We start from the raw sequence: 14,383 nt of genomic DNA, 5'->3' as shown, positions 1-14,383 counted from the left end.
GGTATTCTTTTATAGATTTTTGGACATTTGATTTCACATACTGTGCTTTTTAATGTCTTTTACATGTATTGCCTTCACCTAAGCTTAGGTCAAAATACTTGCTGTGCTTTTCACACCTTTGCTGATGTATTTTTTCACACTAAAATATGTCAACATTCAAATATATATTATTTAAATGTTCTATTAGTTATAATATAACCTAAACCCTTTCACCTATGGCAGTCCTAATACAAAATTATTTACAGATATATTCTGATATCAAAATATATGTGTTTATAATTGATGATAATTATAGCACATTTTGTCAAAGCATATATCCCTTCAACTGAATTTTATATTTACAAAATAAAAAAGGAAGAGCTAAATTAACCAATTTTAGTTTAACTGCCCTATATTTAAATAATTTGCTTCATTTAATTACAGTTCTCAAGTGAAAATTCGCTATAACAGTGATTTGGGGGCACTTTGAATCCTCATCTGTTTCATTTTTAGTGGCTCTAAAAAGAAAATAAGACTGCTTACAACTGCACAGCCTTTTTCAGCATGACACAACCCACGCCTCAGAAGTCCATTGTTTTTAGTGAGTTTCAAATCCTAGAGTAATGTCACATTTAGAAGTGATCCAGCAACTTAAGTGTTGCTTCTTCCCAGCCACAAAGCAGCTGCTTCACAGAGTTCCACACCATGAGACATTGACCCACCACTGGAGAAGTTTCCCCCAATCTAAAGAGAGAAAATGGCATTCAAAAGTGGTGTAGCACCAGTAGTCACATCCCTTAAAAACTTGTTGCAACTAGGTCCCGGAACTAACAGAAGCATAGGCCTACCTTGATCTCCAACCTTGTGTTGCTTCTTCTTCTTTATTATGTATATCTGTCATTTGGGATGCTAATATGTCTATGACAATTTTTACAGTTACAATGCTTTTAGCATAGCCATTGTTACATTACTGAATATTACCGATTACATGCACAGTACGGATTAGGAAGCCATAAGGTTGTAAGATAGGATAAAACAGATAAGATTGTTAGCAAAAAGGAGATTAGCCAGGACATTTATGATGTAAGCAACAAATAACATATTAATATGTTGCCATTCAAAAAGTTTCTTTCATACTTAGAGTTATCAGTGCATTTAGTCATGGATGATGGTGCACACAAGCAACAGCATATGTTCCAATCCATTTAAGTTATAAGTGGAAAGTAACTATTACTTAAACTACTTCTAAATGTGACTAATTCAGACCATATCCTTATTATCCGGCAACCTACAGCATAAAAAGCATATTACCTTAGGCATCACGTCTTCTCATTCTAAAGTTAGCAGCATATACTGTATGTTTAACAATATGTAAATATGAAATTGATAAATCTGATAGTCATGAATCTAATAGTCATGCTATGGTTAGCCAAACTAAATTTCTGGAGACAATAAACAGTGCACACAAAGTTTGGTCACAGAATGTACTAATACAATTCTGCATTCATTATGAATACTGCTAAATATTATTTCAGAGAAGTGACAATTTATATTAACATTTATTCTACACAATATACCAAATACATAGCCTTCTTCAAAAAATAGTTACTCGAAAATCTAACAACATACTAGCTATCTTTTTAGGCTTAGCTATAGCCTAGCTAAGGTACTCAGTTTAAAAGAAACCAAAAACCTATTTTTATTTTATTTTCATGGAAAACAAATGTCCATTTTTATTATTTCAAGCAAAGGTGAATGTTTAGCCTCTAGTAAAGGGCATATTCCATGGGTGTTCAAAAATGTGGCTGAGCTATGGTTTACTGCTAAGTTAGCCTTTCTTTCTGAAGAAAACCCTTGTGTTTTGCTATTTCTGTAAATTATTCTAATGTGAACAACCATGTCCATTGGCTATTATTCTTTAGTAATTTCACAGCATCTTGTTTCTTTAGGGCCTGGTCCTGTAACATGATGACCTCGGAAGTCTGGTATGGGGTAAATTTCTTAAGAATTCTTCATCTGTGAAATCCCAGCAGGACTTTGGCATCCATTTCAGCACTAATTTCATTATACAGTTTATAATTACACTTTTGTAGTTTTGTTACTTCTGCTGAAGAAACACGTTAATATTGTAGCAGATTGCATCAATTAGCTATGGAGTTATTGGTATCCTTGAATAGTTATTCTTTTTTCTACAGTGTTTTTTCTTAGGATGAATGTAAAGCTGGTTATATTACTGGCAGCCGAAAGTCAAAGTTAAATCAACTGAGCAGGTTACTTGATGCTCCACATGTCTTCTAGAAAAGGGAGATAAAAAACTGGAGTAAACTATTGTTTTGTTTTCTCTTACACACCTAATAGTAGTCCTCATAGTTTTTGGGGTTCAGGCAATAAAGTATGGCACCTCCAAATGAAAATATTGTTGCACCCCATGCTAATCCATAGCCCCAGTTGAATTCATGGTAAATCTTGAGAGTGACAGTCTCAATAAACTTGATTGGATACAACACAAGACCACAGACCTGAAGAACAACTGAAAAAAAATAGATAAAAAAAACAAAACAATTAGATTAGCTAAGCATGTACATTACATATTTGCATATGCAAAATAAAACTGACTGCTTTTTTTTTTTTTTTTTTTAATTAGCTTAATGTTTTGATGTTCAGAAACCAGCTATACAAACCCCTAAAAGTCATGTATTGCAAAAGTGTTGAAAATATCACTTAAAAAAACAGACAGACATGGAATGGTAATACTTTATCTTTACTTAAAAAATCTTACTAAGAATGGACATGTTTGTTTTTATTTTTAAGATTTGATCCAGCTGATTCACTCTATGGTTCCTTATATACATATCTGAATTTGTACTAATAGTGAAATCACATCTTTAATGTGCCCCACAAAGTGATAATTACAAATATCCAACACTTGATTCTGCATTTTCTGTTTACTACATTGCTTTAAACTGCAACTTTAATGAAGAGAGGCAATGCAGAGAGTTATAGAAGATATAAAGAAGTTGATTACTACAGGAAAATGAGCTGTTCACTTTGAATATTCTCTAATTGTGCCCATGAAAAATAAAAAAAGATGCAGTACTTTGCTCGTACATGATTGGATGATTGAAGTCAGTATAGCCTTACCACCATTCACAAAGCTAAGGTAAAATTCTCTTGAAAAGCGAAAAGTCCCTTTCAAATTGAACAACCTATTTGCTTTTAGTAAATCAATCACAAAGCCTCACCTAAAGCCAGTGGATAAATCAACCCACTGATGTCAACTAAAAATTATATCACAGTTTTGGGGGCTATAACCTTTAAAAATAGAATAACGAATCAACAATAAACAAATGACAATGCTTAGTTATTTATTCAGTTCCTTATCATCAGTCTTTTTTAGGGCTAATTGGTATTCTTTATTTTATTTTATACCCTGAAAGAACATCATCTAAAATAAAATATTGTAAACATCAGTAGAGTCTGATATTTTATGGGACTGGTGGTGATGCTAAGGAACATCTTCTCCATAAAATATTGTACAAAACAAACATTTTTTAAGGTTAAAAAATACAACTGAAAGTGAATTCAAGTTGAGTGTGATTGTAAAAGAATCACAGTAACACAGTTCATAAGCCTTTATATAGGTTTAAAATCTGTAGGGGAACCAGTATTAGGAAAAGAGACAATTTATGGCTTATATACTGTAATTTGCACTGTCAATGATTTGTTCCACTCAGCAAGGCAATGTGGATTAAAACAGATAAGTACTGGAGAACCTTCTGCGTTGACATATGATGTTAAGTTAATATGGCATTATGAAAGATCATATCCCTGCATCTCAATATTTTTAGAGGAATTTACTGAAGTAACAGGTATTAATATAATCTCCCTAGGCCTGTCTCATCACTACACCTTCCACTTCTAACTTTATTAACGTTCATAAGTATTTGCAGGTACATTTCCCTTAGTGACTAAATATAAACCAACATTTTTAATGTCACAATATGAGCATAAAAGTAAGTGTGGCATTTACATATGATTGAAATAGATACATTTTTATTTTGACATATAGTATAAAGTATATTTGAAAATTACTAGGAGACTGGCTTCTTTAGGGCAGATTTTGAGGACCACTGACTAAATACAAAGACTGAGCCCAAAATCATAAAAATCAATTCACACAAGACATGAGCATTCTACTTTAGAATGGCACATGGCACAAATGATGTCCACAGTCTCTGCGACTGAAGCACTGTCCAACTCCTAGGGGATATGGGACTCTGAAGCAAATCAAATGCAGTTTGCTTTTAGGTGCTTCTGAGTTGCTTTGACTTGCAATTCAGTTATGCTGATATACCTTTTAGTCTGCACAAGGAATTGCTTCATGCTACTTCTATGTGGTACTGAGCTACTTCTAAGCTGTGCGGACCTGCTTTGAGTTGTTTCTTCATCACAATAATGAAGAAAAGTAGCTCAGATGCAAACCAAAGCCTACATACAAGCACTCTAGTCTATTATGTAAAAACTGACTTCCTAAAGGAATAGGCATGCCAGATCGCAAAATGCATGGCTTCCTGTCTGGTTATCCTACTCAGAGCCAGAAAAGTGCCCCTAGTAAGTCTCTAACTAGATCTACTTAATGCCATTACATTGGCTCTATAATGTTTTTTAAATTGTTGCAGTTGGATTTTCTTAGTATTGTTTTCCTGTTTTGATAACAGTCCATTTTCTACAATAAAATTGCATGGGTTGTAAAGCCTTGATACAGTGTATGCTTTTAGCTAACAGTAAGTACTTTTAAATTATTTCTGTAAACATTCCATTTAACTCTAAAGGTCTATCTAAGCTGAAATAAGAGGAAAAAATGCCACAAAAGAAACAGAATAGCCCTGTCTTTGTCCAGCTGAGTAGAAAATATTAAAAATGTAAATAATGGAGATTTATCTTGACTTGTGACAGTCATGGGGCTATGATTTCTTCTGAACAACAAAATTATTTCTTTCAATTCAACAATGACTTTGCACGTGCTTCTCACAAAATCTCCTACATTTTTTTAAACCGTATTTCAATGCCTGGGGATACTATTTTGCCACTTCCAGCTTCAAAAATGAATTAAACTAATGAAAGATCAAATAGCATATAGTGTATGCTGCACTACAATTATCAGCTGTATTGCTAGTTTTACAAATGAAGCAGTCATAAAAATGAAATTCAGCCATGAGAAAATGAGCATAGCAGGTACTGTCAAAGAACAGGCAGGCTAAGCTCCTCCCACCCATTGTTGTGAAAGTTTTCCAACTTAAACTACAGCAGACAGAGCGTCATCACTGTGCTTTTGAAAGTCTTCACAGTATAGTAGAGGTTTCCCAGCATGAACTACCTGAATGACTGTATGCAGTTTATACACAGAAGCTCTCTAAATACCAACAGTTTGTTAATGTAAACCCAGATGAGATATACTGTATATGTTCATAATATGTGAGTACATGCAAATAATGTGTAACTTTAACACTTAGGGATCCTTTTTACCTCTCCTAGAGATCACAGAACTCATCATGACATTACCTTTACCTTCCTCTGTTCCAGGAACACCAGTTCCATCTTTGTTTCAGTATGAATCAGGATCAGCAAATGCTACTAGATAGATAATGAATACAAAATATTATCTGGCTGAATGGGGCAGTGATGTCACAATCTCCACCTCATCCAATCAGAGAACACTTTTTATTCATTCAGAAAATGCAAAGCATTCTCTGAACGGCACCCATGTTGAGTGGTTAACCTCCTGGGTTCAGAAAGCATCAGGGCAGCAACTTGGCACAGGACCCAAAAGCAAAGGGAGATCCCTGGGATAGCTGTGTCTACTTCAGTGATTTACAGCTTCCAGGGGCATTTGCCGGTTAAGGTATATAACCAAGCTGGACCAATGTAACTACATATAAAAGATCCATAGCTGGAATTCATCTTTAAGTTATTGAAAGGTCCACTTTAACATAATGCAGCTTTAAAAGCCTACTCTCATTCCCTGTTCCATGAAAAATAATTATTTGAGAAGATAATCCCCGAGGTGTACATTCAGGAAGAAAAATGGTAATTACAACACATTTGGTTTTCAGAAACAATAAACAAGCTCCTATTAAAAAGCAAAAGCAGTTTATAGGAGTATAACTGATATTTTATAACAGACCAAAAGATGATCAAGTAAACCTTCAAGACGATCAATTTACGTTATTGTCTTCTTTAATATAACACATACCGAGCGTGTGCTTGCGGGTTTCTCAAAATTTCACTTCAGAAACAGCACAAAACATAGAGCTATAGGCGTGGTATGAATATCAAACACCTCAAGCATTTTATTAGATTAGGGTAATGCTAGTAATCATAGCACAAAATATATCTGGTTTATTATCAAACTAGGTATTTATACAAAAGTTAACTAAATGCCTTACATTAAATGTAAGATATTTGCCATATAATATAGTATACATAAAGACAAATATCTATTCTTACTGTGGTACTGTTTGACATTTTATTTTTTGAAAATCGGACAGCAAAAATCAGGTAATCATGCAGTGTTAAACATACAGTGATAGATTTTAAAATGTCTTTATTATATTTTTTAAATACATAAAAAAAACATCTACATCACACTCTACAGTTACTTATTTATACTATACAAGGAGGCCTTTTAATATGCATATCTTAAAATGAACCAGCACTTTGCCTAAACACTCTAGGACTGCTCACTGTGCTGCTACTATGGCACAGTGGCAGCCCTGTGTCCAGCGATGTAGACATACGTCGCTGGACTCCTAGCTTCCTCGGCAGGAGTCGGGCCGGGGAGGAGAGGCGGTTATCACTGCCTCTCTTCCCCGATCATCGGGGAAAGAGTGAGAAAATCTGCCCGCTTGTGTTAACAAAGCAGGCGGATCTTCTCAGTGACAGATAGGGAAAAATCACAGGATTCAGCATAGCTCAACCTGCGATCTCTGTCTCTGTCACAGAACCCCCTCCCCCCACACACGTCAGTAAGCATGAGGAATACATTTAACCCCTTGATCACCAACAGTGTTAACCCCTTCTCTGCCAGTGTCATTATTACAGTAACAGTGCATATCTTTAGCACTGATCACTGTAGTAATGTCACTGGTCCCCCCAAAAGTGTCAAAAATCTCAGTAAGGGGTCCGATCTGTCCGCCGCAATGTCGCAGTCCCGCAAAAAAAATTGCAGATTGCCACCATTACTAGTAAACAAAAATAACAATAAAAATGACAAATCTTTTTCGTAATTAGTAAACGCGATAACTTTTGCGCAAACCAATCAAAATATGCTTATTGTGATTTTTTTTTACCACACGGCAAAGTCACTCGTATTTGACCGTGAATTCGGGGAAGGAAGGGTGCTATGTAGTTTGACCAGTGACGGTGGTGACGCCGTGTATGGGCGGAAGTGTTATAGTTGGCGTAGCAAGGTTGTGGACTGGGTGGAAGGACGTGAGCTGCATCGTACTCACATCATTTGCCTGTTATCGGGACCGTCCATTCCAATACAGCCAAATACGAGTGACTTTGCCGTGTGACCACGCCCTCGGTTGAAGTCATTTGCTGACGAAACACGTCAGGGCATGGTCACGCGGTCACGTGGGAAGCTGACGTCAGACGCCATACCCGGAGGCTCGATGCTGGTACCGAGCAGCGGGCTGCTATGAAGGGCTACGGCGACAGGACGCAGGTTTTCCTAGCCATTTTTACGCTGTTATACTGATTTGTTTGTAAGTGCAATATGTGAGGGATTTTTCGTGTGTGGGGAAATAAAAGTGTTATGCAGTATCACGCTATGTCACTCCATTGATTTTCATGCTTTGTGAGTACTACACAGAGAAGATCTCTGGCTGGGAGTCATCTATTTTGCCCTCATCCGGTTGTTATTACCCTGCTGTTGGAGGCGGTCGGGAGATCGTATATACCAGTTGCTTTGGGCGCATATATCTTTTATATCTGGTGAGTCCCTAACCTTAAGGGTGTACACTATGGTGCGGTGGAGGTCTTCTGCGCTTTTGATCTGCTGACAAGTCTTTATGTGGATTCACAGTCTGTGGACTTTCATCCTCTGGCTGACATTGGGACTTTATGCATGAACGCTTATTTCTTTCTGCACAGAGCTATTTATTTTAAGCATTTTAGTTCATTTTTGTGGACTTTTACAGCGCTGCTAGTGTGTTGATAGAGTGGAAGTTAGATGCTAAGACACTTTACTTTACACACCTTCTATACATTGTGATATTTTATAGCAGCTGCTTATTGTTTTTAGATAGAGAGTATATAGGTTGTGCGCCGGGTGAGCAAGGTTTATACGGTTCTGGGCTTCCTTTCACTTGCTCCCTTTTGTACAAATATATGTAGCAGAAAACAAATTGGCCTAAAATGTTAAAAAATTTTGATTTATAAATTTTTTTTCGGGAATGTTATATATCAGAATGTTAAAAATATTGTTTTTTTTTTTTCAAAATGATCACTCTTTTTTTAAAAAATTTAAAATCGCACAGGTAATCAAATACCACCAAAAGAAAGCTCTATTTGTGGGGAAAAAAAGGATGTAAATTTCATTTCATTTGGGTACAGCATCGCACGACCGCACAATTGTCGGTTAAATAATGCAGTGCCGAATCGCAAAATATGGCCTGGTCAGAAAGGGGGGAAAATCTTCCGGTCTTAAAGTGGATAAAAAAACACTCATTGAGAATTTTTTTGTCAAAGACATGTAGCTAAATACATTTTGACCTAAATATATGACAAAAATTGAATATATTGGATATTTTTTAACTGTCAAAGTGGAAAATGTCAATTTTTTGCAACATTTTTGCTCTTTTTTTATTAATATCGCAAAAAATAAAAAGGGCAGAGCTGATCAAATACCACCAAAAGAAAGCTCTGTTTGTGGGAAAAAAATGCCGTAAATTTAATTTGGGTACAGCATTGCATGACCGCGCAATTGTCAGTAAAAGTTGCGCAGTGCCAAGTTGAAAAAAGTGGCCTGGTCATTGAGCAGCAAAATCTCACGGGGCTAGGCAAACAAACAGGTTCACTTAAAGAGTATGTTAACCAGTATTTCATATTGCTGATATGTGTATGTTATACCATGTACTTGTGTTAAAAAGCCTCCTGTTCTCTTTGTATTGCTTCCTTTGTGTGAAATCCCTTCTGTTCCTGCCAGCCCCTCTGCTTTCCAAATAAAATTTAACCACATTAAAAAAAAAAAAAAATAGGGGGAAAGTCCCTGGGAAAAAGAAGCTACCTGATGCAACCTCATCTGGGTATAAAAAGTATTCGTTCTTTATTTAGAACATCAAAAAGCTGCAAAAATACAGTGCTGTCCTATGTCATGTGCACACTGCAGGCTCACTACTTTATCAGAAATTTTCAGCTTTTTTGTAAACCACCGTGTTAAGAAGATGAGGAGAAGGTGAGGTGTTTTGTAGTCCTGAACACACTTCCTTTCCAAGGAAAGGAACCCTGCTTGTCCATATATACAGTACAGCAAGCAAGGGTTGTCACCCTAGGACAGAAAGTGTGTTACTGACAGAATAACTAAATAGTAATACAAGAAAAATGCAAGAGAAAATTTAAACTAATGCAGCCACCATATTTAATGACTGGTAAACTGCAATATATTAAACTTTTTTTGTTGGAATAACTTTATAATATAAACACTATAAACACTTTAACCCCCTTAGCAGTATTCTCGAGCGTGACTCGGGGTGGATTTTTCATGCTACTATTGGTATCCCCGAGTCACACTCGGGGTAGATGTGCAGAGCCTGCAGTGGGGTTCCTTACCTTCTCCTGGCGATCCAGCGATGATCTCCCATTGCTGTGATCGCCGCCGAGATCCCTGCCGCTCGTCCGTCGGTATGATGACTTCCTGGTTCCGTTCCCTGCAGCAGCAATGCTGTATGGGAGCGGAACTGGGAGGGAAATTCAAAAGTTGCACCAAAACAAACACATAAAAAGGAGGTGATACAGTGTAATCTGAGAGGATTACACTGTATCACCTTAGGTATCAGACACAGTGCCCTTTCAGTGCCCCTTGCCATTGTCATTTGTGAGAAATAAAACCATTTGAAAATGGCATCAAAAAAGCGCTGTCCTACAAATGCTCTTTTGGATCAGCTGAGCGACTGCGACAGCGGCAGTGACACGGAGCTGCTCGCAGAACAGAGCGACAGCGAGTCGTGGGGAGTAGGGATGATCGAACTTTTGAAAAGTTCGGTTCGACCAGAACACCCAAACTTCCCAAAAGTTCGGCCCGGATTTCAGAACCCCATTGAAATCAATGGGACCCGAACTTCGGTAATCAAAAAACACCATTTTGAAGCCCTGAAACCCAATAAATGCCCCTAAAAAGTGCCTAGGGTTCTGGGTCATGCCCCAGGGACTATTAATCACACAAAAAAAGTTCTTAAAAATTGTCGTTGTTGATAGAGAGCCAATTATTGAAACAATTATTGAAAAAAAAAAATAGGAGCCGAGCCCTATGCCTGCAAATAATTTCATTAGCGCAGGCATAGGGTTCTGCTACTTTCACACCTATATGTGTGTATGTGTATAAATACATATATGTGTGTGTATATATATATATATACCCCTACACAGAAGTTCAGATGTTATGCCTGCCTCCAAAAACGCCCAAAAAATGCCCAAAAAAACGCCTGCAACAAAAACACCCAGGTGTGTTGTTGCAGGCGTTTTTTTGGAGCATTTTTTGGGCGTCTTTGGAGGCAGGCATAACATCTGAACTTCTGTATAGGGGTATATATACACACACACATATATGTATTTATACACATACACACATATAGGTGTGATAGGAGCGGAGCCCTATGCCTGCAAATATTTTCATTAGCGCAGGCATAGGGTTCTGCTACTTTCACACCTATGTATGTGTATATATACATACATATGTGTATATATACCCCTACACAGAAGTTCAGATGTTATGCCTGCCTCCAAAGACGTCCACAAAAAAGCCCAATAAAATGCCTGCAACAAAAACGGCCAGGTGTAAAAGTAATGGAGCCACTATCCTGCTCTACTGCAATTCTAATACAAACGATCTTTTTTATATGGCGGTCACCCTGACATGGAAGGGTTTGGTCACCCTGCCATAGCAGTCAGCGTCAGTTCACCCTACACTACACTACGGTCCCCCTGACACTTAACACTTTCCCTACAGAAACTAGATTATTGAATCTAACTATAGTGGAAAATAGTACCCTAACTACACTAGATATCCCTTTCCTCACACTAATAATTGCTAAATTACACTTTTGAAGCAGGAGTAACAGAACTGCTTCCACTCTCTTCCACATCCCTGTATTACAATGCTAGAGATTTGGCGGGGCTATCTTATATACTGGGGGGCGTATTCACTACTGATTGGCCTCTGGACCCCCTCGTCACTCCAATCACATTCCTAGCATCCTCCTGCCCCCTCAGTTGGCTTTTACTGATGGTTCTGGTCCAATCACTGGCTTTTAAAGCCCAGTTCCTGTCCCATTGCATTTTGGTCGGTTCTGGTTGCCGAATTAATTCGGCCGAATTTCGAACAGTCAATGTTCGGGTCGAATCGATGGTCGACCTGAACCGTTCGATCATCCCTAGTGGGGAGATTTGTCATCTGACTCCCACACTGATCCAGAAAGTGACAACGCCGATGATCCCGCACCTGACCTAAGCGATGTGCACACTTGGTGCCCTCTAAACAGCGATGCGGACCAGGCAGCGCCGCCGAGATTCCGATTCACTGGATCTCCTGGGATGAAGGTTGATGTGGAGAGTGACAACTCTCTGGCGTACCTGAAATTATTACTTACTGAGGAGGTAATTTTACAAATCGTCACAGAAACCAACCGCTACCATGAGCAGCAATCCGCTACGCTGAGTGCCAGATTTTCCAGATCCAGAAGATGGGAACCGGTCAGTAAAGAGGACATCTGGCAGTTTCTGGGACTCATCATCCTTCAGGGGGTGGTGGGGAAACTGCTCCAGAAATGGTATTGGACCACAAATAAGATGCTGGCCACTCCATTTTTTGTCACAGTGATGTCCGAATATCGTTTTTCACTAATCATGAAGAATTTACACTTCGCCAACAATGAAGAGTTTGATGAGGCCATGCATCCTGCGCCAAAACTCAAAAAAATCTGGGAGGTGTGCCAAATGATTGTCACCAACTTCCAGCGGACCTATGTGCCAGAAAGGGATGTCAGTGTGGACGAAAGTCTGATGGCCTACAGGGGACGCCTGAGCTGGATACAATTTATTGCATCTAAAAGAGCGCGGTTTGGCATCAAATTTTATATGCTCTGTGAATCATCCACCGGATATATCTGGAATGCGGTCATTTACACTGGAAAAGGTACCAAGTTCAATCCCAGGTACAGCGGCTATGGGATGGCCACATCCTCTGTCCTTTCACTGCTGGACCCATTGCTGAACCAGGGATATTGCATGACAACCGACAATTTTTACACTTCTCTGGAACTTTATGAGGTTTTGCTCCTAAACAAAACTGATGGGTATGGTACTGTTAGGCCAGACCGGCGTGACATGCCATCAATGTTTGGCAGGAAAAAAAATAAAAAAAGGAGAGATGGTTGCCTTTCAAAAGGGTAAAATGATGGCAATGCGGTGGCGAGACAAAAGGATGTGTGTCTCATGAGCACCGCGCACAGCACCTCTACTGCCATGGTCCGCAACAAACACGGAACAGATGTGCTGAAGCCGCAAGTCGTGATCGACTATAATCACACAATGGGAGGTGTCGACCGAGCTGATCAGGCAATGACATTTTACCCGGCGATGCGGAAGCAACAGAAAAAGTATTATAAAAAGATTTTCAGGCAACTCCTTGAACAATGCCTTTGGAACGCCTATATCCTTTATAAAGCAAACACTAACATACCTCTTGTTCATTCTGACTTTATCTGGAAGGTGGCTGAGCAGATTTTTGTCAACCAACCGACGCCATCAGTATCTGCAAACAGACCCGGACGACGCGCTGTTGACGTTGGCAATCCAGAACGCCTGACAGGCCGTCATTTTGTAGATTTCGTACCGCCAACCGCAAGAAAGTTAGCGCCTACCAGGATGTGCGTCGTTTGCTGTTCCAAGAAGGATGGCAATGGAAAAAAAGTCTGAAAGGAAACAAGGTACTATTGTCCTGATTGCAACGTCAGACTTAGTCTAGTTCCATGCTTCAAACTGTTTCACACTCAGGATGTGTATTGAATTTCTTTGTTTGACAAATTTCATTATTTTTCACTGCATTATTGAATAAAATTATATTATTGATTAGATTATAATGCATGTGTTTGTGTTTCAAATTTATCACATCTGGGATGTCTACTAGAGTCTTGTTTTGGTCAGGTTTAAGTAAGTATTTACTAAGAATTGTAGGCCTGCAATACATAACGCCAAATTTCCATGCAAAAAATTGTACCGCTTTTGGTACATAATTCCTGACATAATCATACCGCCAGGGAGGTTAACTACTTGCCACCCGACCACTGACAAATAATGGTGGAGTGGTGCGGCTCTCGTTCTGGGCTGACGTCATATGACATCAGCCTATTCAAACAGTGCATGCGCGTGATCAGGTGTGCGCAACCTGGCACGCTGCCACCAACAGGGGTAAATAGTTAATGAGTACGGCTTTTTACCATGTGATCGGCTGTGATCCCTTCTTAGCCTATCACAGGTGGCTCTGCCCCTTGTGTATACCGTGCATACGCACGACCTGGAGCACGCTGCGTGGCCATGTTGGTGGCAGCATATTCCCAGGAATATGGCTTGTCAACAACAGTGGTAAACAGCCAATGACCACGGCTGTTTACCATGTGTTTGGCCGTGATCGATTCACAGCTGACCACAAATGTAAACACAGAGCGGTAACTGGCTGTTACCGGCTCTTCTCTCCTCACACGCCGTTTCCAGTGTGAGAAGAGAAGAGCCAGGAGCAGTAATTTACCGATCTGTGCCTGTATTGTACTGCACAAAGCACCTGAATAAAGAGAACCTCTCACATCACCCCTATACCAGTGTAATAGTCCTCATTAGTGCCCAGCAGTGTTACTGTTGCCCCCCACACCCCAGTGCACCTGTCACCGAACAGTCACCACATCAGTGCCCATAAAGTGCACCTGTCACCCATCATTGACCGTCATCTGTGACCCATCAGTGACCGTCATCAGTGACCGTCCTCAGTCACCCATCAGGGACCGTTATCAGTGACTGTCCTCAGTCACCCATCAGTGACCGTCATCAGTCACCCATCAGTGACCATCACCTGTCACATAGCAGCGCCCATAAAGTGCACCAGTCACCATCAGAGACTGCCATCAGTAAC

General features: G+C 39.2%; 1 protein-coding gene across 1 annotated transcript in view; it reads right to left on the bottom strand.

Annotated features, from left to right (window-relative positions):
- Nucleotides 1-1,669: 1,669 nt before the first annotated feature.
- TMEM47 (transmembrane protein 47) overlaps nt 1,670-14,383 on the bottom strand; it is a 191,995-nt gene continuing 179,281 nt past the window's right edge. Inside the window, exon 3 of the mRNA XM_082246942.1 lies at nt 1,670-2,509. Coding sequence (XP_082103068.1) covers nt 2,331-2,509 — 179 coding nt within the window. The 3' untranslated portion in view covers nt 1,670-2,330. The remainder of the gene's footprint in view (nt 2,510-14,383) is intronic.

Source organism: Pelophylax lessonae (genome assembly GCF_965119305.1).
Source record: "Pelophylax lessonae genome assembly, chromosome: 2".
In the NCBI taxonomy this organism is placed as follows: domain Eukaryota; kingdom Metazoa; phylum Chordata; class Amphibia; order Anura; family Ranidae; genus Pelophylax; species Pelophylax lessonae.
Note: the sequence above shows the minus strand (reverse complement) of the source record. Positions and strands in the feature narration are given on the sequence as shown.